Consider the following 27463-nt stretch of genomic DNA (forward strand, 5'->3'; position numbering starts at 1 on the left):
GCCACAAAATTTTAAATATTTATGGGGAATTAAATATTCGCCACTAAACATATAATACTTTAGTGGCGATAATCAAAATTCTCCACAAAATATAAAATATTAGTGGGGAGTTTAAAAAATCCCCACCGAAGATAATTATCTTAATTAATAATTTTTATTTAAAGTACGGGTGATTACTTCATTTTTTTTATATATTTTCTTATTATTATAAACTTAAATAATTAGTAAATTTGACTTAAGTGGTTAAGGATCTCAAGTCTCTTAAACTAGAGATCTCGAGTTCGAATCCTAGTGTACGGAGAAAACTTTAACTAGGAGATTATTCACCTAAAAGGTGTCTAACGAGCCTCGAACCGAGCAATCTAATAAATAAATAAAAAAATTAGTAAATATTATCATATTAAAGAATTCATACGCATATAAAAATATGTGAAGCGACACGTTAAGAATTTAACTAATTAATTTATATTTTTCTTATTGACGAATTAGACGGATTATGTATACGTGAATTTACAAAATAAAATTATACTAAACTTGATAAAATATGCATTTCGTGAAAAGGATTAGATTGATGAAATAAATGATAATTGGACTAAATTATAAACTGGAGGATCTAATTAAAACGAATTAAAATGCTTTAGAGTTAGATTAAAATTTTGAAAATGGGTTAATTAAAAGAAATAAAAACATATCGGGATAACAATAAGAAATTAAACAAATTGGAGGAGGCAATATGTAATTCGGAGGGATTCAGTTGAAACAAACTATAACTAATGGGTTTTAATTGAAATGGACAAAATAAAAGGGTCAATACGGAAATAGGGGTATAAATTTTGGATTTTAGGGTTTTTGCTCATTTGTTTCAGCCGACCTTCTCCCTCTTCCTCATTTTCTTTCTCTTCACCAAGCCAAAGCTCAACCGCCTTTCATGGCTGTCCCATTTCCGGTCGACTCTTTCTCTATTCCTTCTCCTCTATTTCCTTCCTCCTTTCTCTGAGATTAGAAACTCTTATCCGATTCCGAAGAAGGAAAAGCGATCGAACAGCAGCAGGGGAAGAAGATGGCGTTTGAACAACAGCAGGGGAAGAAGAGGGCGTTTGAACAACAGCAACTCGAAAAAGGAGAAGAAGGGGGTGGATGGTATTAAATCCGGTGAACGGAGTCAATCAAGGGCAAAATCAGGTCATCTCTGGATTACTCCTCTTTCTATTTCACTTTCAGGTCATGTCTGGATTACTCCCTCTTATTTGGTCCTTTCTATACCGAAGCATCTGAGGTTTTGACGATTATATATGATATATTAGTTGAATCTACACATATCATATTTGGTTTCAGAAATTTGGGTGCAAGTTCAAATTCAAATTTCATTTTTTGTACAAGGATGTTTCACATAGATGCAAGGTCTTTCTCTTACTTATTATTTAGTGCTTTGGTTAAGTGATCTCACATCGAATTTGAGTCTGTGTATATTTGTTAGTGGCTAGGTGTTGAAAAAAGGCCCCATTGTCCTACAGACAGTAACTAGATATTCAGAATAAGGTTCCTTGATTTGAATTGGGAGCCTATTAAATGAAGACCCAAACTCTTTTCTACAGCATTAGCTTGGTTTTGATCTCACCTTGTCTAGGACGTTCTTGATGATGCACTGAATTGAATATAGTTGTTCCTTTGCATTTATATTTCCACTTTAGAAATGGTGATCATTGTTCTATATATATGGTCATAGTAAAGCCAAGTGATTTTATCTATCTATATATCTGTTATTTTTCAGTTATTATGAAAGAAACTTTTCAATCATTTGAATATCATGTCAAATTAGCAATTCCATTTAACACAAGATTATTGTTCTTCTGGACTTCTTCTCTCTATGACCTTTATTCTTCTTGACTATTATAGCAGAACTTCAGTTTCCTATTGTATTGATGGACTGACAAACTTGTGTGATACAGGAACTTGGAATCACTGATCTTCATATCAAGCTCCATGCTATGGGTGGAAACAAAAAAAAAACTCCTGGTCTAGGAGTCAGTCTTCCCTCCGTGCCCTTGCTCGTTCCCGAATGAAAATTGGTCGTATCGGTAACTGTGTTTGAGTTTCAACTTAAAATTCGAATTGTCTAGTAACCTTTTTTTGTACAAGTGTTAAGTTTTAGCTATTAATGCAATGGCTTGCTTGTATCATAGGGAAAGATGCAGTTGAGAGACTTTGACATGGCAAGGGAGACGGGTGATGTTGAAAGAGCAGTAACAAAGACTTTTAATGCTACTGTTACTGAAAACCATCTTGAAATTCACTTATTATGGGCTGGTAAAGGTACCTATTGCACACCTGTACAAGGCTATTATGGACCAATTATCTCAGCTTTGAGTGTTGTTCCAGGTAATGAATATTGTTACTTGAGATGTTTAAAATGATAAAATCTTCTCCTCGTTAGTTATTTTTTAATGGTAGTTTAATTCTCCGAGCAGAGTTTAGACTATCTGTAAGCGGAATACCACCAGCTCTTCCACGCAAGAAGGACACACAAGGATTGATTGCCGGTATTACTGTGTCTGCTGGAGTTCTAAGCTTTATATTGATTGTTGCAATCTTTTATATAAGAAGAAAAGCTGCCCTTGATGATGAATTAGGTAAAACTAATAATGACAAAAAAGTTTATAATCATTGCAGTTTTTCTGATGCTTAAAGTTATTTATTGTAAGCAAATTGAATATCTTTCTCCGATTTTGCAGTTGAAATAGGCTCTAGACCAATAACTTTTAGTTACTCTGAGTTAAAAACAGCCACGAAAGACTTTAGCCCCTCGAATCAACTCGGAGAGGGAGGATATGGACCTGTATACAAGGTAATTTGTTACCTAGATTAGCATATTTTTCGAGTCTCGAGTTCAAGGGAACGATCAATTTATAACTGAGATTGCCACGATATCTGCAGTTCAACATCGGAACCTCGTGAAACTGTATGGCTGTTGATGAAGATCTTATTGTTTCAAGTATGAACCATAATGCTCTTCATATCAATGTTTTATCTCCAACTCTCTCTAGTTTATCCTTCAGTTTATTATCATCTCTTAATGAAATCTATGTTAAGGAGTTGTTGTGTACCAAATTAGATATGCATTGGTTTACAGATGCATGTTGTTGTACTTAGAGGATAATAATAACATTGATTGATACCCTTTTATATTCTTTGGCTTTATCATTTTCTATTTAAGTTTGTTTATTCTGAATTTGAATTTATGGGCAGAATTTCACACTTCCGTGTTTGAGGGTTGTTTGCTATTAGCTAGCTTTTGATAGCTCTAGGAAAGATTGTGAAATTTTGAGATGCAGTTCCCCTAAGATCTTTTATTGGATTCTTCGTGAATTTTTTTTTAAGTATTATGATATGTAATAATATGTATATAGTTTAATTTTATGCAATGGTCTCTCTCTATGTTTTTGTTTTTAAATGTGCAAGTAGGCTTACAGTTCTAAAATAGTATGTTTTTACTCATACCATTTTCATAATGGTCATTGCTCTTTTATTTAATATATATATATACATAAGAGTTCTCTTCAATCCAAAATTAATTAAAAAAGTATTACCTATTATTTGGGGATATAAACATTTTTCCCATACAAAAGTGTATATTTGTGGGGAAAATTTCCCCACAAAAAGCTACATATTATTTGTGGGGATATTAAAATCTCCCCACATTTTTTTGTGAATTTGTGGGGATATAGATATTTCCCCATAGAATAGTAGTAAGATTAGTGGGGATAAATAATCGCCACAGAAAAGAAAACATTTTGTTGCGAGTTTTGAGTTCGCCACAGAAAAGGATACATTTTATGGCGAATTGGGATTTCCCCACAGATGTGTATCTATTGTGGCGAACCAAAATTTCGCCAAACTTACCTTTAACGTCGCTCTAACAGTGGCGATCATGTGGTGAAATATTTTTCGCCACAAAAGGGTTTTAGTGGCGAAATTTTGATATTTTGTGGGGAAAATTTTCCCCACAATAAATCTGTATTCTTGTAGTGATAGGTTGCTGAAGAGGTGGACACTCGTGAACCATCAACTTACCAAGAAGCTGTTTCAGGCACCTATTCTGAGAAATGGCTTGCTGCTATAGGAGATAAGATGGAATCCCTTTATAAGAATCACACATGGGATTTAGTCATAATACCTCCACGGAGAAAGATTATTACTTATAAGTGGGTTCTCAAGATGAAGGAAGGGATATCACCTGCAGAGAGAGTCAAGTATAAGGCTAGGGTTGTTGCTAGAGGTTTCAATCAAAGAGAGGGAGTGGATTATAATGAGATATTCTCACCAGTAGTCAGACACACCTCTATTAGAGTGTTGCTAGATATAGTTACACATCAGGATTTGGAGCTTGAGCAACAAGATGTAAAGACAGCCTTTCTGCATGGAGATTTGGAGGACGAGATCTACATGATCCAACCAGATGGTTTCCAGATTCCTGGGAAGGATAATTATTTTTGCAAGTTGAAGAAGTCCTTGTATGGACTTAAGCAGTCTCCCATGTAGTGGTACAAGAGGTTTGACAGCTACCTGATGCAGCTAGGCTACACCAAGCGCCCATATGATTGTTGTGTCTATTACAATAAACTGGAAGGTGAGTCTTTTATCTATCTGGTGTTGTATGTAGATGACATGTTGATAGCTGCAAGGAAGAAGCAAGACATTTAGAAGTTGAAGGGTCTTTTAAGCGCAGAGTTTGAGATGAAGGATTTGGGTGCAGCTTGGAAAATTCTGGGAATAGAGATTTACAGGGACAAAAGCAAAAGGAAACTTTTTCTATCACAGAAGGGCTATATTCAGAAGATCTTGTCAAGATTTGGCATGTCTACCGCAAAGCCCATAAATACTCCTAGTGCTGCAAGTGCACATCTGTCTATTGCTATTGCACCTAAGTTTGCTGAAGAAAAGGAGTACATGTCTCGAGTTCCCTATGCTAGTGTAGTAGGAAGCTTGATGTATGCAATGGTCTGCACAAGACCTGATCTTGCACAGTCTGTTAATGTTGTTAGCAGGTTTATGGGTGAACCTGGCAAGGAGCATTGGCAAGCTGTGAAGAGGATTTTTCGGTACCTAAAAGGTACATCTGGCGTTGGTCTCATTTATAAAGGTGATACATAGTGTTTGGTGACAGGTTTTTCAGACTCTGATTATGCTGGAGATGTTGACAGCAGAAAATCTATGACTGGTTATGTTTTCAGTATTGGCGGTTCGGTTGTCAGTTGGAAAGCTACTTTGCAACCTACAATGACTTTGTCTACTACGGAAGTAGAGTATATGACACTATCTGAAGCTGCTAAGGAGGGGATTTGGCTTAAAGGACTGGTTAGTGATCTTGGTCAACATCATGATCAGGCTATAGTGTGAGGTATCATTTTCTGAGAAGTGAGAAGAGGGTCAAGGTGAAGAAGGTAGGCACTACTGACAATCCGGCTGACATGTTTACCAAGCCTGTTCCACAAAGCAAGTTCCAACACTGTTTGGACTTGCTAAATGTCAGAGATTATTAGTTGCCCTGTGGGGGCGACTCTGAGGCAGAAGGAGAAGTCTGTTCATTTGGCGTTATCATGGGTGCATCTGTTATGTTTTCAAGAGGATTCAAGTCAAGGTGGAGATTTATCGTAATGCCTTGAATAAGTATATCTTGTTTCCTATTCGGAGTAGTATTGGTTTTCAGATTCCTAGTTGGATTGGGATCATGGGTTCCTAGTTGGATTGAGATCATGGGTTCCTAGTTGGATTAGGTTAGATTGGGTATTATAAATACCCCATTATGTAAACCTAATCATTGTAATCTGATTTTTCGCCTCCTAATAATACTATTCTCCATCTGCCCGTGGACTTGCCAACACAACGTTGGTGAACCACGTAAATTTGTGTTTTTCGATTGCTTGTTTATTTATCTTTCATTAATTCCGCACAACAAAACATATAAATCAAATCAATAAGCAATTATTATACCAAGTCAAATACAACACCCAAACATACAAGCACACATACTATATATTTAATTAACCACTTACATCTATTATCCCAATTGCAAGTCTAACCAATCAGCTAACTCGTTTTAGCCTATCTTCTTATTGATCATCGAATCTTAAATAATTTGTATACTCAAGCATTACTTTATATACTCATACAAGAAGATATACAAACTAAATACCCCTAAAAAACAATTTACATTGGTTAAAGATTAAAGAGAATGTGAATAATTGTCCAAATACCAAAAGAATTAAAAATTTAACACCATAATTAAAATATATAAAAAATTTCCTTAAAATTCATTGTAATGGTTCACAATTTATTTAAAATTGAAATAATTAATCTACTTTATATTATAGTTTAAAGAGAAAAAGCAAAACAAATTGAATAGTGCATATCTTAAACCAATGAAATTAGTTCCTGGATATTTTTTTGTTTTATCAACCAATTGAAAATCTATAATTAAATAAAATTACTCACATAAAGAAGAAAATATTAATAATGGTGAACCTTGAATCGAAAGAGCAAGTTAAAGCCATGACACCTTAATTGAGAAATTATATAAAAACTAGTACCTAGATTAGAGAGACTTGGCGGCTTCTTTGATGGTAAAAGAAAAATAGGGTTAAAATAGGGTGTTATACTCAATATATATAAAAATTTCGATGGAGTTAGGGATAAATGGTGAAATTACATTTTAGCATAATAATAATAATAATAATAATAATAATTTCAATCTTACAAGGAAAAAAGAAATGTTACAATTTCTCGATTGGTTTAAAACTTTTTGCCTACATTAGGATTCAAACTCAAAATCTAAGTTAACCGATTTGAGGCTCTTAACCACTCAAACTAGCACTAGTTAATTAACTATAAATACATTTTTAATTTATATGAAGTTACATTTTTTTTAAATAAATAAAAATATACTTATCTTTAACCACTACAAGAAAGTTGCCTTTTTGTGGGGAAAAAATAGTGGGAAAATATATTTCCCCACTAAAAATAATAAATTTATGGGGATTTATAAATTCGCCACGAAATAATACATATTTGTGGAGGGTAAAATATTTCGCCACAAAATTTTATATATTTGTGGGGACTAACATATTTCGCCACAAAATTTTATATATTTGTGGGGAGTTCCTAATTTCGCCACAAATTTTAAAATATTTATGGGGAAACTCAACTTTCGCCACTGAAAATATAATACATTAGTGGGGAGAATTGACATTCCCCAAAAAAATATAAAATATTAGTGGGGAGTTTATAAATTTCCCATTAAAATACTTATTTTAATTATCTGTTATTATTATAAGTTTAAGATAATTAGTAAATGTTATTATTATATTAAAAATATTATGTAGATAAAAAATAAATATTTCATTATAATTTTTTCTAAAACTTATAATAATTAATTTTATTATATATATATATCATATTAAATTACAAAATTATTTACAATTTTAATATTGTTAATAAATTCAAATTTGAAGAAATATTTAATTTAATTTACTTTCTTTATTAATTAACAATATAAATATAATTTTAATAACATAATCTATTTATTTATTTTGTGTGAATATCCGCTTATTATTGTAATTTCGAAAAATATACATATATATTTTCTTCCCATAATAAATATTTTTTATGGCTACAATTTGAATGTAAATAAGTTTATTTGACTATAATGTAGAGAATTTTTTTTTATTTGACTTGATAATTAACTAAAAAAATTATAACATGCAATGCAATTAATAAAAAAAATAGAAAAAAATATACTTAATTTATACTAAAAAACAATATTAATGAAAAAATAGTTAAACCAACCATATTTAACAATTACACAATAAAATGTAATTTAATATTTAGTACATAGGTAAATTCTATGGTTACTATGTTGAAAAAAAAAGTAATTATACTTTGTTTTAGTAACCAATAGTAATTGGACATGTGTTAATAGAAATAATGTTAATTAAAATTAATAAAAAAGGTAACCTGCTATAGCAGGTAATATTGAATTATGGAAATTTTAAAGATTAATTACAAGGTAAATAATATATCAATTCCTATATTTTAATCTAATCACTATTTAGTCATTATATGTTAATAATATGCTATTCAGTCCTTAATTTTAGCTCAATTCAACAGTTTAGTCCATTTTAGAGGGTTAATCTGTTCAATAATTTAAAAATTTAACTGACAAAACTGTTGATCAATTATAAAAAATAAGAAGTAAACAATATATTATTAAAATACGAGAACTAAACAATATGTTAGATATTTAACATAGGGACTGATAAAATAAAAAATTTATGTAAAACTCTGTTTTCACAAAGTTCGTGAATTTGTTTCTCCTAAAATAAAAAGGTTACCTAAATTTAGTAAAATTATACGTAAATTATATCTAAAAATAAAATATTTACGTAAAGTTCAAAGGTTTTACGTAAAACTCTAATTTTCCCAAGGTTTGTGGATTTTTTCTCCTAAAATAACAAGGTTAAGTAAATTTAGTCAAACATTATGTAAATTATGTCTAAAAATAAAAGATTTATGTAAAATTCATAGGTTTTACGTAAAACTCTATTTTCACAAGGTTTGTAAATTTTTTTATCCTAAAATAAAAAGGTTACGTAAATTTGGTCAAAATATACGTAAATTATATCTAAAAAGAAAATCTTTACGTAAAGTTCAAAGGTTTTACGTAAAACTCTAATTTTCATAATGTTTGTGGATTTTTTCTCCTTAAATAACAAGGTTACGTAAATTTAGTCAAAATATACGTAAATTATGTCTAAAACTAAAATATTTACGTAAAATTCATAGGTTTTACGTAAAACTCTATTTTCACATGGTTTGTGAATTTTTTTATCCTAAAATAAAAAGGTTACGTAAATTTGGTCAAACTATACGTAAATTATATCTAAAAATAAAAGATTTACGTAAAATATATAGGTTTTACGTAAAACTCTACTTTCACAAGGGTTGTGGTTTTTTTTATCCTAAAATAAAAAGGTTACGTAAATTTAGCAAACTATACGTAAATTATATCTAAAAATAAAATATTTACGTAAAGTTCAAAGGTTTTACGTAAAAGTCTAATTTTCACAATGTTTGTGGATTTTTTCTCCTAAAATAACAAGGTTACGTAAATTTAGTCAAACATTACGAAAATTATATGTAAAAATAAGAGATTTATGTAAAATTCATAGGTTTTACGTAAAACTCTATTTTCACAAGGTTTGTGAATTTTTTTTTCTCCTAAAATAAAAAGATTATGTAAATTTAGTCAATCTATACGTAAACTATATCTAAAAATAAAATATTTACGTAAATTTCAAAGGTTTTACGTAAACGTCTAATTTTCACAATGTTTGTGGATTTTTCTCCTAAAGTAAAAGGGTTACGTAAATTTAGTCAAACATTACATAAATTATGTGTAAAAATAAAAGATTTACATAGGTTTTACGTAAAACTCTATTTTCACAAGGTTTGTGAATTTTTTTCTGCTAAAATTAAAAGGTTACGTAAATTTCGTCAAGCTATACGTAAATTATATCTAAAAATAAAATATTTACGTAAAGTTCAAAGGTTTTACGTAAAACTCTAATTTTCACAATGTTTGTCGATTTTTTTCCTAAAGTAAAAGGGTTACGTAAATTTAGTCAAATCTTACGTAAATTATGTCTAAAAATAAGAGATTTACGTAAAATTCATAGGTTTTACGTAAAACTCTATTTTCACAAGCTTTGTGAATTTTTTCATCTAAAATAAAAAGGTTACGTAAATTTAGTCAAACTAGATGTAAATTATATCTAAAAATAAAAGATTTACGTAAATTTCAAAGGTTTTACGTAAAACCCTAATTTTCACAATGTTTGCGGATTTTTTCTCCTAACATGACAATGTTACGTAAATTTAGTCAAACCTTACGTAAATTATGTCTAATAATAAAACATTTACGTAAAATATATAGGTTTTACGTAAAACTCTACTCTCACAAGGTTTGTGAATTTTTTTCTCCTAAAGTAAAAAAGTTACGTAAATTTAGTCAAACTATATGTAAATTATATCTGAAAATAAAATATTTACGTAAAGTTCAAAAGTTTTACGTAAAAGTCTATAACAAGATTTCGTAAATTTAGTCAAATATTACGAAAATTATGTGTAAAAATAAAAGATTTACGTAAAATTCATAGGTTTTACGTAATACTCTATTTTCACAAGGTTTATGGATTTTTCTCATAAAGTAAAAGAGTTACGTAAATTTAGTCAAACATTACGTAAATTAAGTGTCAAAATAAAATATTTACATAAATTTCAAAGGTTTTACGTAAAACTTTAATTTTGACAATGTTTGTGGATTTTTCTCCTAAAGTAAAAGAGTTACGTAAATTTAGTCAAATCTTACGTAAATTATGTCTAAAAATAAAAGATTTACGTAAAATTCATAGGTTTTACGTAAAAATCTATTTTCACTAGGTTTGTGAATTTTTTTCTCCTAGACTAAAAAGGATACGTAAGTTTAGTCAAACTATACGTAAATTGTATCTAAAAATAAACTATTTACGTAAAGTTCAAAGGTTTTACGTAAAACTCTATTTTCATAAGGTTTGTGGATTTTTTCTTCTAAAGTAAAAGGGTTACGTAAATTTAGTCAAATCTTACCTAAATTATATGTAAAAATAAAAGATTTTGGTAAAATTCATAGGTTTTACGTAAAACTCTATTTTCACAAGGTATGTGAGTTTTCTTCTCCTAAAATAAAAAGGTTACGTAAATTTAGTCAAAATATATGTAAATTATATCTAAAAAATAAAATATTTACGTAAATTAATAGGTTTTACGTAAAATTATATTTTCACAAGGTTTGTGAATTTTTTTATCCTAAAATAAAAAGGTTATGCAAATTTGGTCAAACTATACGTAAATTATATCTAAAAATAAAAGATTTACGTAAAATATATAGGTTTTATGTAAAACTCTACTTTCACAAGGTTTGTGATTTTTTTCTCCTAAAATAAAAAGGTTACGTAAATTTAGTGAAACTATATGTAAATTATACCTAAAAATAAAATATTTACGTAAAGTTCAAAGGTTTTACGTAAAAGTCTAATTTTCACTATGTTTGTGGATTTTTTCTCCTAGAATAACAAGGTTACGTAAATTTAGTCAAACATTACGAAACTTATGTGTAAAAATAAGAGATTTACGTAAAATTCATAGGTTTTACGTAAAACTCTATTTTCATAAGGTTTGTGAATTTTTTTTCTTCTAAAATAAAAAGGTTGCCTAAATTTAGTTAACCTATACGTAAATTATATCTAAAAATAAAATATTCACGTAAATTTCAAAGGTTTTATGTAAAAGTCTAATTTTCACAATGTTTGTGGATTTTTATCATAAAGTAAAAGGGTTACATAAATTTAGTCAAACATTACGTAAATTAAGTGTAAAAATAAAAGATTTACGTAAAATTCATAGGTTTTACGTAAAACTCTATTTTCACAAGATTTGTGAATTTTTTTCTCCTACAATAAAAAGGTTACGTAAATTTACTCAAACTATACGTAAATTATATCTAAAAATAAAATATTTACGTAAAGTTCAAAGGTTTTACGTAAAACTCTAATTTTCACAATGTTTGTGGATTTTTCTCCTAAAGTAAAAGGGTTACGTACATTTAGTCAAACCTTACATAAATTATGTTTCAAAACAAGAGATTTACGTAAAATTCATAGGTTTTACGTAAAACTCTATATTTTCACAAAATTTGTGAATTTTTTTCTCCTAAAATAAAAAGGTTGCCTAAATTTAGTCAAACTATACATAAATTATGTCTAAAAAGCAAATATTTACGTAAAGTTCAAAGGTTTTACATAAAACTCTAATTTTCACAAGGTTTGTGGATTTTTTCTCCTAAAATAACAAGGATACGTAAATTTAGTCAAACCTTACGTAAATTATGTCTAAAAATAAAATATTTGCGTAAAATTCATAGGTTTTATGTAAAACTCCATTTTCACAAGGTTTGTGAATTTTATTTCTCCTAAAATAAAAATGTTACGTAAATTTAGTCAAACTATACGTAAATTATATTTAAAAATAAAATATTTACGTAAAGTTCAAAGGTTTTACGTAAAACTCTAATTTTCACAATGTTTGTGGATTTTCTCCTCAAGTATAAGGGTTACGTAAATTTAGTCAAATCTTACGTAAATTATGTCCAAAAATAAGAGATTTACGTAAAATTCATAGGTTTTACGTAAAACTCTATTTTCAAAGCTTTGTGAATTTTTTTCTCCTAAAATAAGAAGGTTACCTAAATTTAGTCAAACTATACGTAAATTATGTCTAAAAATAAAATATTAACGTAAAGTTCAAAGGTTTTACGTAAAACTCTAATTTTCACAAGGTTTGTGGATTTTTTCTCCTAAAATAACAAGGTTACGTAAATTTAGTCAAACCTTAGGAAAATTATATCTAAAAATAAAAGAATTACGTAAAATTCATAGGTTTTACGTAAAACTCTATTTTCACAAGGATTGTGAATTTTTTTTCTCCTAAAATAAAAAAGTTACGTAAGTTTAGTCAAACTATACGTAAATTATATCTAAAAATAAAATATTTACATAAAGTTCAAAGGTTTTACGTAAAAGTCTAATTTTCACAATGTTTGTGGATTTTTTCTCCTAAAATAACAAGGTTACGTAAATTTAGTCAAACATTACGTAAATTATGTCAAACATTACTCTATTTTCACAAGGTTTGTGAATTTTTTTTTCTCCTAAAATAAAAAGATTATGTAAATTTAGTCAATCTATACGTAAACTATATCTAAAAATAAAATATTTACGTAAATTTCAAAGGTTTTACGTAAACGTCTAATTTTCACAATGTTTGTGGATTTTTCTCCTAAAGTAAAAGGGTTACGTAAATTTAGTCAAACATTACATAAATTATGTGTAAAAATAAAAGATTTACGTAAAATTCTTAGGTTTTACGTAAAACTCTATTTTTAACAAGGTTTCTAAATTTTTTCTTAGAAATAACAAGATTACGCAAATTTAGTCCAACTTTACGTAAATTATGTCTAAAAATAAAAGATTTATGTAAAATTCAAAACTGTTGCGTAAAACTCCATTTTTCACAAGGTTTATGATTTTTTTGTCCAAAAATAACAAGTTTACGTGAATTTAGTCCAACTCTACGTAAATTATATTTAAAAATAAAAGATTTACGTAAAGTTCAAAGGTTTTACATAAAACTCTATTTTCAACAAGGTTTATGGATTTTGTCTCCTAAAATAACAAGGTTGTAAATTTAGTCCAACTGTACGTAAATTATGTCTAAAAATAAAAGATTTACGTAAAGTTCAAAGATTTTACGTAAAACTCCATTTTTCACAAGGTTTATAAATTTTTTTCTCCAAAAATAACAAAGTTACGTAAATTTAATCCAACTTTACGTAAGTTAAGTCTAAAAATAAAAGATTTACGTAAAGTTTAAAGGTTTTACTAAAACTCTATTTTTCACAAGGTTCGTGAATTTTTTTCTCCAAAAATAACAACGTTGCGTAAATTTAATCCAACTTTACGTAAATTATGTCTAAAAATAAAAGATTTACGTAAATTTCAAATGTTTTACATAAAACTCTATTTTTCACAATGTTTGTGGACTTTTTTATAATAAAATAACAAGGTTGCGTAAATTTAGTCTAATTTTACGTAAGTTATATCTAAAAATAAAAGTTTTACATAAAATTCAAAGGTTTTACGTTGATCTCTAATTTTCACAAAATTTGTGAATTTTTGTTATAAAATAACAAGGTTACGTAAATTTAATCAAACTTTACGTAAATTATGTCTAAAAATAAAGGATTTACGTAAAATTCACTTGAAAAATTATATCTAAAATTTTCAATTCACTTGAAAAATTTATCTAACATGTCGTGCATGTGTCTATTTTAATGATTGTTATTACCTTAATTCACTTACATACAAACAATTAACATTCCATACCAAAGCCTTCCATTAATTCTGACTCTTAATTTGACATTTTTGTTAGACGGAAGGACAAAACAATAAATCAAATAGGCAATTCACTACAAAAAAAAAGATTTTTACCGACGATTTTATTTCAATTTAGGACGTTTAACTGTCTCTATATTTTTACCTGGTTTTCATAACCGTCGAAAAAGTGTTGTAATTACCACTGTTGCTATATTACCGTTGGTTTTTCTCAGACATCGGGATAAGGTTTTTCTAGAGACATTTTCCTAAATGCAGTTTAAACCGCCTCTACAATGATTTTCAAACGCTTCAAGAAAAGATTTACAAACACAAATGTCGTCCGTAATCCGTTTGTAATTCGTGTAACCATCGGTAATCAACTTTATACTTTTCGGACGAAAATTTTCTGTCGCTAACGTTTTTTAAGGTCATGTCATCTGTTACGACGAAACTGGATTGCTGGTCAATAATGATAAAAATTGTTTTTTTTTAGATTATAAGATGTTGTCATTGGTAGCAAATAAGCTTATGTCATTCAAAAACTCTCAGTACAATCAACAATTTATTTAAAAACTACAAAGACCTTTTTGTCTTGAAAGATACACTCGACCTTTTCTCTTCGTAAAAGGAACACAACCTACCTATCATCATCTATTTGTACTGTACTGTACTAGTTTCATTTCTTTGATCAACTACGTTTTACATGTGCACCACATCTCTCCATCTCGGTCTGGGTTAGAATTCCTTCAATTTTTACCATAGAAGAATTTAAAATATCTGGAAGAATAAAGTGGTTGATCCATCACCAAATGATCTCAGATCTGCAGGTTTCACCAACGCCCTGCACAACTGGCACATTCTCTCTCTTTCAAACCTGAAATCAGAATGTCACTAAGCAAAATCATACTGTTTGGCTCTTTTGTGGGAAATTGCGGGCGTGCCAAAGAATTATAGTATTCTCGTACTATGGAGTGAAATTGGGTGCGCTTTTCTAACTTCTAAATATCAAACAATTGTAAGAATTAAAGAGACCGAAAATTCCTAAAGGGTTCAATTATCAAAACGATACCGACCTTACAGAAAATGATTGAAACAACAAATAAAATAAAATTGAAAGGAAATGATGTGTTGAACTTTAGATCTGGAAATTGAAACTAAGAGAACAAACTGAGAAATAAAAAGATGCTGAAGTCTAAGGTGAATTTGCTAGAGTTTTGGGTACTTGTTGTTGAGTTGATTGATCGGGCTTATTTCATCGTGATTCCTTCCATTTATAAATGTTGGAGGTAACTTCCTGCTTGCTTCCACTAATCCACGTTCTCCACCACATTGAGTAACCTCCACTTTAACTTCCATGATGGATTGATACGTACACTTTCTGATTGTTCCTGCTTTTTAATTGGCTCATGAAAATACGTTAAAATATTAGCTGGCACTTGGTTCCCCTATGTTTACTTTAAGTTCCCCTGATGTCCACTATAGGAAGTTGATTTCCCATGAGGTACACTATGATTTCCCATGAGGTACACTACATGATTTCCCATATGTTTACTTTAAGTCCCCCTGATGTCCGCTATAGGAAGTTGGTTTCCCACGAGGTACACTATGATTTCCCATGAGGTACACTACATGGTTTCCCCTAAGGTACACCGTCTAGGAAGTTGGTACAGTATTTTAGATGTTTCTTTTGAGGAAAACTGAGGTTCACTCTAGGAAATCCTAAGTGAACGATGTACTAGGAAAATATGAAAAGTTTCCTAAACAGGCCTTTTAAGAAAAAGTTTCCTAAAATGTTCTTTTAAGAAAAAGTTTCCTAAAAAGAAAAGTTTATCCCATGAAAAAGAGTAAACCAGAGTATGCAATAAAAAAAACTTTATTTTTGGTGCAAACAATTGCCCCCCTCAATCATAAATTTGAGGAACGTAAATTTCATGCTTGATTCTTCAAAAGCCGTGGTGTCAGCTTTTAAAAGTGTTGCATGATAACTCTTTAGGTGACACAAAATATATAGGCCGTGGAGTCAGCCTTTGTATCACCTTCATACTAATATCTCATTTCCTCAATCAGAGGAATTCTCACCAGCCTCAACTTCAACTCGCCGACTTGACATCTCATTGCTGCTTCATTTTTTTCTTGGCTTATGAAACTCAAAGTGGCCAACTTGACGGGGTGCATAAGCATATAGTTTCAATACAACTTCTCGGATGACCTCCATAGTACCTGAGGGAATCTGTTGAGGGATGTCAATCTTCTGGTGAGCATAAGGCATATGAGGAAATCCAGTCCTTCTTCCATTTCCTCTATAGTTGCCCCCCATCTCTCCAATGATATGGTGGCCTCCTGCCTCCTCGTGATATGAAGCTGTATAGGAGGTAGGATTAGTGTTCTCAAAACATTGAGGAGCATGTGACTTACTAGAATTTTCTTGGCCTGCAAAAGTAGCGGCCTTCTTTGAGACAACATCCTCCCTCAAAGGTGGAATCTGATACTTCTCAACGATGGACACACCACATCCTTCATTGGACTCCAAGGAGCCTTGAGGAATATGGTTTCCTCCACTCTTGATTCCCCCTGGTTGCGATAGCTTCAGGAGTATCTTATCCATCTTCTGATTCATATCGCTCCTTAGAGCTTCCAGATTCTTTTCAATGGAATTGAATTTTTATCTTCAATTCGTTTCATCATATGTGGATCATTGCATGTTGCCATAATCTCTTATTCTTCAGAGTTGGCTGCTACAGGATCTTTGTTGCTCTTATCACTTTTCTTCTGCGGCATTGTGATTGGGTCCCACCGAGCGTGCCAATTTTTGTTTGGCTCTTTTGTGGGAAATTGCGGGCGTGCCAAAGAATTATAGTATTCTCGTACTATGGAGTGAAATTGGTTGCGCTTTTCTAACTTCTAAATATCAAACAATTGTAAGAATTAAAGAGACCGAAAATTCCTAAAGGGTTCAATTATCAAAACGACACCGACCTTACAGAAAATGATTGAAACAACAAATAAAATAAAATTGAAAGGAAATGATGTGTTGAACTTTAGATCTGGAAATTGAAACTAAGAGAACAAACTGAGAAATAAAAAGATGCTGAAGTCTAAGGTGAATTTGCTAGAGTTTTGGATACTTGTTGTTGAGTTGATTGATCAGGCTTATTTCATCGTGATTCCTTCCATTTATAAATGTTGGAGGTAACTTCCTGCTTGCTTCCACTAATCCACATTCTCCACCACATTGAGTAACCTCCACTTTAACTTCCATGATGGATTGATACGTACACTTTCTGATTGTTCCTGCTTTTTAATTGGCTCACGAAAATACGTTAAAATATTAGCTGGCACTTGGTTCCCCTATCTTTACTTTAAGTTCCCCTGATGTCCACTATAGGAAGTTGATTTCCCATGAGGTACACTATGATTTCCCATGAGGTACACTATGATTTCCCATGAGGTACACTACATGATTTCCCCTATGTTTACTTTAAGTCCCCCCTGATGTCCACTATAGGAAGTTGATTTCCCATGAGGTACACTATGATTTCCCATGAGGTACACTACATGATTTCCCATATGTTTACTTTAAGTCCCCCTGATGTCCGCTATAGGAAGTTGGTTTCCCACGAGGTACACTATGATTTCCCATGAGGTACACTACATGGTTTCCCCTAAGGTACACCGTCTAGGAAGTTGGTACAGTATTTTAGATGTTTCTTTTGAGGAAAACTGAGGTTCACTCTAGGAAATCCTAAGTGAACGATGTACTAGGAAAATATGAAAAGTTTCCTAAACAGGCCTTTTAAGAAAAAGTTTCCTAAAATGTTCTTTTAAGAAAAAGTTTCCTAAAAAGAAAAGTTTATCCCATGAAAAAGAGTAAACCAGAGTATGCAATAAAAAAAACTTTATTTTTGGTGCAAACAGATACTAACAATGAAACATAAAAGAATATTATTAACTAACCATTCCGATACACAATCTTCACAAAATATGTGTTTACAGCAAAGTAGAATAGGAGCATGCATCTTTTCTTGGAATATATGAAACAACATGGTACTCAAGCTTTTCAGAGACTCATTAACAAGGTGCGCGTTAGACATCTTTTTAATCCGATTAATTAGTTCGAGGTTGTTCAAGCAGTTTTTAAATGGTTTCTCTTCAATTTAAGTTTGTTGTCTTTACTAACTTTAGATATCTAGCTTATACGGCTTGGAACTTTATCACTCAAATGAACCTTTAATTTGTAAACATGTGTTTTTCTATATTAATAATTCAATGATTCTTAAGGAATTAAATAACCATAAAAAAAGTACTGTTTCTTTTAACATAACTTAGCTTAACACATTGATATGAAGCTGTAAAACAAAGACATATGTCAAAGAACTTTGCTTATTTAAAAAAGGGTTAAGGTGCAAAAATACTCCTAACGTTTTGGGCCAGGAGCAATTTTACCCTTAACGTCTAAAATGGTGCAATTTTGCCCCTAACGTTTGTAGCCAAGAGCAATTTTACCCCTAACGTGAGTAATTTGGGTCAATTTAAGACACTATTATAAAACACAGATATTTTCATTCATTATTTTGCACCAATTGCATATCAATTCATTCTAAAAAAAGGATTTCATGTTTTTTATAATTTAATAATAGAATTGGAGATTAATATTTATAAATTCGGTTAATTGTTTGAATTTTTTTTTTGTCTAATTCATACAAAGACAGTATATTTTTTTATTTTTTTTATTTTTTTTCATATCCCAGCATATGTTTATGATTTGTTACTGATAAAATGACGTACATGTGAAGTGTAAATGATAAGATTCATGTCCGAGAAGATAGTTTGATGAATTATTTCTGAACTTGATCCAATTTATCAACATTAGGGGTAAAATTGCTCTTGCCTACAAACGTTAGGGGTAAAATTGCTCCTGACTCAAAACGTTAGGGGTATTTTTGCACCTTAACCCTTTAAAAAATAAAGAACATTAAATGATTTGTAAAGGGACAAAGTATCACAGCAACAACAATACAAGCTAAATTTCCAACAGACTTGTGAATTATAGAAACAAGAGGAAAATTTGGGAGTTAATTTACCTCCTTGATAATTCTGAGTCCCCTTTCGTTAGCAGTATTTTCAATTATTGGGACCACAAGCTCATCATAATAACCATGACCTAGAATTGATAATCTCCATGTTATTAATATGGAAAATAAAAGAGAACCCATAAGAGAAAAAAGTGTACATTATCATGTTTATGCTTGCATATGTGCTTAGCCATGTTATAGCAGTATGCATGAGAGAATAAAAGAAATTAAAAAGAGGACATGATAAATCTAAATTCCTCTGTTAACATAATTTTCAGATTCATATGCTGCATCTGAATTTCAACAGATAGTGGAAATATTTTTTCACATTTGCATGTCGGCAATATTTCACATATCAAACTATTGTAGTGTTGAATGCAGTAATATCTACTCATAAAAAAAGAACAAATTCATGACAGAGAGATCTACAAGGACTCTTAGGAAGTCTTTCAGCTTAAAATATATAGTTAGATATTCTTGCATTAAAAGGGCGATACTTTAGTCTAGTGTTAATGTAAGCAGAGCATAGCACCATTAAGCATATTCTTCATGCACAATGAACATTTTCGAATCATTAATTCATTTCAACATCAAAATTAATTCACTTCAACATCAGAAACTACCCATTTCATCACATTATGCACCAAGGAAACACCATAAATTGTAATCTGAGGGTCTTTTCACAGGAAAAAGCCTTGCACATATATGTATATAGTATGAAATTATTTTAAAATTGAAGCTACTTAGCTGCACATTTGATCAGGCATGAAAAAATCAACCATTACAACCTGCAGAGACAGTATATATGCTGTTTAGTTAAGCTTGTGAAACTAGGTAATTCCTTATCAAAATCGGATTTCCTTATCATCAATATGATCGGAAGAAAAAATAGGTATTTGCTTGTGCGACTTTACAAAATATAATATTAATGTAGAACCTTATCTAACTTCAACTACATTAGACCGTTGTTGCTACTATTTACCTTTTGTTGAATCAGCTAGAAGTGCTTTTGATCCTGTTTCAGTAAGAAATGTCTAAGCCAAACCCATCAGAAAACTTCGACCACGACAGGCAAACAGAGAACGGTGAAAGGGAAATGGAGAAAAGCGAAAGGTAAGTTTAACGAACGGTGATCGGAAGTCTAACGAACGGGATCAGGAGTTTGGCGAGCTAACAATTTAAGACTGGGATACAGGAGATATGAAGTTAAGAATGTGTTATGGATTAGGGATTACAACGCCTATATAACATGTGGATTTATATTAGTCAGGGCCAATTAATATTCTGGGCTTTTTTAGTTGATCCCATAAGACAGTTTATAAAACCGTTGTTACAAAAGTGTTGTTAAAAGCCTGTTTTTTTGTCGTGATTCATTATTCCAGTAGCAGAAAATTATTATAATCATGCATGCCCATGCGCTATTCCTCGTATATTATCATCATCATGCTTAAATAATTCTCAAACACTGATATTAAAGTAATTTATTTTTGGGTATAAACTACCATCATGTTAATCCTATGCTTCATGCCCTTTATAATTATAGTAAAGCATTGTAAAAAGTAGAAAAAAAAACAACTAAGAAACTACCTTAATTAGTTACTATTCATATTTAGTCTATAACTACAACTAAGCTAACCACATGAATATAACTAGAACTAAGCAAACCACAAACATAGTTTCATCAGGCCCTATGGAGAACCTTATAATACCCTCAGAGTTTCAGAAATTTGCTTAAGTTCTAGCATTTGGTCTTCTAAAGCTAGGGGTGAATATCTGGCCTACTGCTTCAAGTGCCGACACGTTCCAGTTCTCCACATGTCTAACAACCTGTCAAATTGAACGCTTGCTACACATTATTAATTTGCAAAAATAACTTGTAATTTGTTTATTTTTTTTGTCAAATTAGCATAGCTATGTTTTTTCTATGAACCATTACATATGATTCTGTCAATAGTTTGAATTTTCTTGTTTGTTAGGGGTATTATTTATTTTGCTAGGAGTTAATAACAACTCAGTCAAAGAGAGTTCTAACCTCATAACACAGAAATTAAGAGGTCCAGCTTCTTCTTTTAGTTTATAATTGCCCCCTTCAAATAGAAGTAAGGTTACAAGTGAAAGCTTTGTGCTCAAGATGAAGTTCAATCTGAGGCACACCAGTATGAATTTGATAACAAAAGTACATAAATGTGGTGTGAATTTGGTACGTTCAACTGACAGTATAAATGAGAAGCACCATCATACAACAAAAAATTAGGATGTGTGCTGGCAACAACTAATGCATTTATAATTAAGCTTAAACATATTGCAAACTGATTTAGCATAGGTAGTCAAGTAGGATTCAAAGACAGTTTCATAACAATTGAGTTTTAAAAATTAACAGAGGACTTTTGATTCCACAATCCTATTTTTCACAACACAATATTAGATCAATACATAAAAATCATTCAACTGCTCATTACTACAGCAAACTCAAAATTGCAGTAAAATAACCAAGGCTTATTGTTTTGTATCTTAATTAGATGAAGGGGTTAAAAGCTTACCAGAATTATGAAAGGGCCAAACAATTCCATCGATACAATCTGGCTTCACAGAGGCGAGTTCAAGTAAGAAATCATAGATACTTGTTTGATGAAGCCCATGAACAGGCATCCTTCAATCTCTAAATACCTCTCCAATTCAAAGATTTCGAGCATCAATTTCAATTGGCAAAAGATTCTTTAGGAAAGCTAATCCTAACGAGGTTCAAACAAAAGAAGAAGAATTTCAATCATAAGTTATCGAATTCAGATTTAAAATTGGAAATGAAACTTACCAGAATTATGGAAGCCCAAAAGATGCGATTGAATTACGAGTTGGAGGATCAATTTCAAAATAGAAGCTAAACCCAACAAGATTCATATAAAATAAAAGAATTTCAAGATGGATGAGTTTGGCGGTAGAGTTAAATTTAGAAGATGGAGGTCAGTTGGGTTGAGGAGAGAGTTGAGAAGAGCAATTGATGAAGATCGAAGAATTAGGGAAGGAGTTGAGGAGGAGTACAGAACGATGTCTACTTTTGTGTGAATAAAGTTGGAGAAAAGAAGGTAACCGGAACAGTAAGTCAACAAGTTAAATTCCTCTAAAACGTTTACAAAATATTGAATGGTTCAGATCTATTCCAGTTACAATGAAGGGTAAATCCAACAAAGTACTCCTTACTTTGTTTATTAAGAAAGTAAGGATAGCCTGCACCTAGTACATAATATAAAAAAAAAAATTCATAAAAATATATAAAAAATAACATAACATTTGCATCCCAATTGTTGAAATAGGCCCCAAATGTTGAAATTGAATACCTATTTCCCTTTTTTCCCCCGCATTCTTTATCCCGCTTGTTTTCTAATTTTGCCATTTTCATTTCCCGCATCACTTTCTACCTTCCCCCTTTCTACTCGCCCTCTTCTCTGTGTTTCAATTAGTGCAACAAAATCCCAAATTCACCATTCACATTCTCTTCTCAGATGACCTACCTGCCTCGACTGCACCACCGTTACCACCACTTCGGTTCATCGGCTCCCTCCTCTTTGTTGGCTAGCCCCCGGTCCCTTTCCTTTTTTTTTTTTGAGGTTTCCGGCAACGCAATCACAACTGCAGTCCCTCGTCGACCTTTATGGAAGCCATTAGCCATTTGAAGCTCGATCCCTCCTCTCTCTGTTAAGATAGCCGAGTCAATTTCATTCATGTAAGTACACGAACCCTAATTTTATGGAATTGAAACTTCAAATGGGATTTTGAGATGAAATATGGAATGATGGGTGATTCGAGTAAACATGTGCCTAAGAAATAATTGATGTTACCTTGATTTGTGTCTTCATCTACTCTACAGTCGGTCTCCAACCATAGAATTGATGGAATGGCTTCTCTGTGTTTCTTGAGGTAAGCTTAAATTCACAATTAGATAGATATAATTTGTGCAAGTCCTTTGAAAAAACATAGAATTTTCCTTCTTAATATAGTTAATTCAGCTACTTGGTTGCTTATGATTGTATTTTTTTAGCTTTATTTCAAGTCCTTTTCATTAATCTTCCAGCTCTACGTAAATTGGATAATACGCATCTGGTAAGATTTACAATTTGATTGTTTATCTATGGACATTTTTGGAATCGAGTGATCATTCATTCTGACAGGGTTGCGCTTGTTTGATTTTCAATTGACAGGATGTGTTGGAGAGTTTCACAGATACAAAATTTTGGTATGTTGATCAAGGGATTGCAGGCCCAGAAGCAGATGGTTCAACCTCATTCCGCAAAGCACTCCAGAGGCAAGAGGAAGAATTTTGGCTGCCTGTGCCCTGTATTCCTTCCGATGGCCTTACTGAGAATTCAAGAAAGTAGTTGAACCATACTGATGAATGCACGAATCAAATACTGAAAGCTGCAATGGCAATCAACAGCATTGCCTTATCCAAAATGGATGTTCCTGACTCATACTTGGAGTCACTTCCAAAGGTCTGCTTCTTCGAATGTTCGAATGTTCGAACACAATTACATATTCATGTTTCTATTATATGATATTGAGTTCTATTTCTTTGTTTTTAGAATGGGAGAGCTTGCCTAGGGGAGCTCATATACCGCTATATCACTTCTGATCAGTTCTCAGGAGAATGCCTGCTTGATTGCCTAGACTTATCTACTGAACATGTTGCTTTACAGATTGTACATAGATACGACAGATGTTTGTGTTCTTGAGCTGCTTAAAAACAAAGAGATGGTGAAATTTTCAATATTTCGTACATCTGAAGATGGCAGGCACGAGAATTGAATCTAAAGTTAAAAGGTACTCTACATTACCCCCATTTGATTGGTTAGTTCTGTTTATTAGGTAGAAAACTCATTTAGTGCTGTTTGGTTTGCTGCTATAGTTAACGGATGTCCAACCTGGATCCATTTGGTGAGAACTTTATGCTGTGTTTTGTAGTATGTCAAACCGGATCTTCAGATCCATTTGGTGAGAAATTTTCACCATGGTTATCAATAACATTTCAGTATCATTTTTGGTGAGTAGATTTGCAAGAAATAGTGAAATGGAGTTTTTAGATTTAAGATTTTCATTTGGAATAGGGATCTTTAAAAATGGTTATAGATTTGTCTATGTGTTTGAGAAACTTTACTTTATGCAAAATAAATTGATAGGTTGGTCTCTTGAACTTACTTAATTGACCGATTCACTCCTAAGTTTTAGGATGTCTTATTAGCTCGCTACTTACTGAAAGTGATCGAATGACCCCTTTAACTTGTTTAAAATGACTTATTGACCCTTGAACTTATAGGCGCTTCAATATGTCCAAATCTCCCCTTCTTTAATATATACCTGAGGAAGAAAGGCAGCTCAATTCCGACACCGACTATTCTATACTTAATGGCTCTCTCGAGCTATTACTTACTATTTTATTAGTAAAGCCTCAGCCCGCTGGTTCAAATACCATTCTTTTTCACTTTATCCTACCCGGCTCACTGTTTTAAAAATGCCTTTTTCACCCGGTGCACTCTGTTTTTGAACAAGTTGAACTTTTTATTCCTAAAATAGTAAACGAAAGATAATCAAATCTTGACGAAAGAGCTTACAAAGGGTTTAGTTAAGATATGGCAAATTCCACCAAGTATACAAATGGAACCGAACCAAACATGCCTTTGGATGATTGTAAGCAAGTTTATTGGGAAGAGATACTTTGTTGTCTGAGCTTTTATATTGATGTTATGGTTCATTTAAATGAGTTCTTAGCTGAGGAACAACTCGTCAGAATGATAAGAAAAAATTGCTTACTTTAGGTTTAATTTGAAACTTGTGTGTATAATTCATTATGTGAATATTGGATCAAACGTCAATTTACAATGTACAAAAAGGTTTGGATCCGAGCAATATAATATTCTGCACTAATTAATGCCCTTAATTTGATAATGTAATTGTAATTTCTTGTAAACTTTTCAAGTTCTTATTTTTCAGCCATCAGAGAATATAAATTCATAACGAGATTTTCTTTGAAACTACTATTTTGTATAACCTGTTTGGTGGGTAAAGTTAAAATTCTTATTTACTTTCTTGGTGCACTACCTTCTTTTTCTAATATTGACAACATTACATGTAACCATGAACAGGAAATACATGATTATTTGAAGAGTCTTTGTCTCGATTTTCCATATTACTCATGGTGAATATAAAGAAGATTCATGTTACCCAGAGACTAAAACGCTCACTATTGGCCAATTTAAACTTTGGAATCTTCCATGGTCATCAGGTTTGGTTTAATTTCTCTTTGTCCCTGTCTTTGCTTTCAAATGTCAACTGTCAACAACAACAACAAAGCCTTAGTCCCGAAATGATTCGGGGTCGGCTAACATGAACCATCATATAAAACCATGAAAATCAAGTCGTGTCAGTGACACAGATTCGCTCCCTCCACTCCGTCCTATCCACTACCATATTTTCCTCAATTCCCAGTAAACTCATATCACTCTCGATCACCCTCCTCCAAGTTTGCTTAGGTCTTCCCCTACCTCTCACCACTACATCCCTTTGCCACTCTTCGGTTCTCCTAACCGGCGCATCAAGCGCTCTACGTCTCACATGGCCAAACCACCTTAGTCGGTTTTCTCTCATTTTATTCTCAATAGATGTGACCCCTACTTTTGTCCTAATTATTTCATTACGCACCCGGTCCTTTCTCGTATGACCACACATCCATCTCAACATACGCATCTCCGCCACCGACATCTTATGGATGTGGCAGTGTTTCACTGCCTAACACTCCGTACCATATAACAATGCTGGTCTAATTGCCATCCGGTAGAATTTTCCCTTCAATCTATTAGGCATGCCGGGATCATAAAAAAAACCCGCAGCACTCTTCCACTTCGACCAACCAGCTTTAATCCTATGAACAACATCTCCATCTACTTCTCCATCCGTTTGGATAATAGATCCTAAATACCGGAAGCAATCCGAGGCCTGAACAACTCTCCCATCTAGGGTGATTGTCCCTGCCTCCCTACCCCTACGGCCGCTAAACTTACACTCCAAATATTCTGTCTTACTTCGACTCAACTTAAAGCCTCTAGATTCTAGAGTTTGTCTCCATAGTTCCAACTTCCTCTCCACTCCTTCTTTCGTCTCATCAACCAACACAATATCATCTGCAAACAGTAGGGGTGCACATGGTCGGTTAACCAGTCCATTAAGGTTAATTCGGTCGGTTAACCATTTTTTCGGTTTTTGAAATATACTAACCATACACTAGTCCATTAAATTCGGTTAACTACTAATCGGTTAACCAATTATTCGGTCGGTTAACCTTTTATTTCGGTTTTTAACTATTAATAAATAAACAATTATTGGAACTCATGCATAAATAATCAATGGGCAAAGTCAACAATTATTGGAATTCATACTATGTAAACAATAAAAGAATTTCATTACATTATATCTACTTTATTGTACAATAGAAAGTTGAAATCTTACAGTAGTAAATGAATTAATATAATTATTATATATCAGCTCTCTTTGTTTTTTATCTGATTTTTCAAGTACAAAATAGCTGTTCAAGTATATTAATTTTTGACAAATTGGTATTATGAGTTGATTCTTAGTAATCGAAAATAATTTACAACATTAAATTACTGTGTTTGTTTTTTAAACTAAAATTATTATTCTCCGTGCTTTACCAACGAAGCCCTTTTCAGGTATATTAATTTCACTAATTATCTAATTTTTGATAAATTGGTACTGTGAGTTGAGTCTTAGTCACCGAAAATAATTAGTGTTTTTTATTAAATGTTTGTTATTGACCATGTATTTATTCTAAGTGGGATAATATTATATATATGAATATAAATAAATTTTTATATTTTTTATATTTAATTAATATTCGGTCGGTTTCGGTTAACCGCGGTTTTTTAAATACAAAAACCGTAACCGTAACCATTAACCACTATTTTTAAAATTAAAAATCGTACAATAGTCCATTGGTTTCGGTTAACCTCATTTTCGGTTCGGTTTCGGTTTGGTTTTTCGGTTTTGCGGATTGTTGTGTGCACCCCTTAGCAAACAGCATGCACCATGGTATACCATCTTGAAGTGAACTTGTTAGTTCATCCATAACGATGGCAAAAAGAAATGGGCTTAGTGCGGAACCTTGATGCACTCCAATCGTAATAGGAAACTCTTCAGTCTTCCCAACACTAGTACGTACTGTTGGTCCCTTGTTGGGTTGCAAGTATAGTTCCAAGGGGGGGTTAGGAACTATTTAAACTTTTTATGCAATTAGGGCAAACTTCTTTTTCTAAGGAAAAAAGTTTTAACAGCGGCGCTGAGTAAACAGCAAGATACTGGCTT

The 27463-nt window shown here is 31.7% G+C and overlaps 1 protein-coding gene and 2 long non-coding RNA genes across 6 annotated transcripts; 2 read left to right on the forward strand and 1 right to left on the reverse strand.

The window, feature by feature from the left end:
- The first annotated feature begins 873 nt into the window (after positions 1 to 873).
- Positions 874 to 3188, forward strand: LOC136209285 (probable LRR receptor-like serine/threonine-protein kinase At1g56130). 3 transcript variants are annotated; one of them, XM_066000711.1, is made up of 6 exons: positions 874 to 1221; positions 1950 to 2078; positions 2184 to 2379; positions 2469 to 2630; positions 2733 to 2845; positions 2935 to 3188. In XM_066000711.1, the coding sequence occupies exons 3-6, from the start codon at positions 2190 to 2192 to the stop codon at positions 2953 to 2955; spliced, it is 486 nt and encodes a 161-aa protein (XP_065856783.1). In that variant the 5' UTR covers positions 874 to 1221; positions 1950 to 2078; positions 2184 to 2189; the 3' UTR covers positions 2956 to 3188. The 3 variants fall into 3 exon arrangements, with proteins under 3 accessions (XP_065856783.1, XP_065856782.1, XP_065856784.1); XM_066000710.1 differs by having other exon boundaries at positions 874 to 1182; XM_066000712.1 differs by having other exon boundaries at positions 874 to 1182; positions 1950 to 2069.
- Positions 3189 to 14633: 11445 nt separating this feature from the next.
- LOC136209377 (uncharacterized) lies at positions 14634 to 22292 on the reverse strand. 2 transcript variants are annotated; one of them, XR_010677515.1, is made up of 4 exons: positions 21909 to 22292; positions 21637 to 21828; positions 19106 to 19185; positions 14634 to 14898 (listed from the first exon to the last, which is right to left on the reverse strand). It is a non-coding gene; the product is annotated as an uncharacterized lncRNA (long non-coding RNA). The 2 variants fall into 2 exon arrangements; XR_010677516.1 differs by lacking the exons at positions 14634 to 14898; positions 19106 to 19185 and adding an exon at positions 19195 to 19884.
- A 212-nt stretch (positions 22293 to 22504) lies between these two features.
- LOC136208374 (uncharacterized) lies at positions 22505 to 27455 on the forward strand. Its single transcript, XR_010677104.1, has 6 exons — positions 22505 to 22817; positions 22962 to 23011; positions 23133 to 23194; positions 23293 to 23583; positions 23674 to 23911; positions 25231 to 27455. It is a non-coding gene; the product is annotated as an uncharacterized lncRNA (long non-coding RNA).
- Positions 27456 to 27463: the final 8 nt, after the last annotated feature.

Source organism: Euphorbia lathyris, chromosome 10 (genome assembly GCF_963576675.1).
Source record: "Euphorbia lathyris chromosome 10, ddEupLath1.1, whole genome shotgun sequence".
Classification (NCBI taxonomy): Eukaryota; Viridiplantae; Streptophyta; class Magnoliopsida; order Malpighiales; family Euphorbiaceae; genus Euphorbia; species Euphorbia lathyris.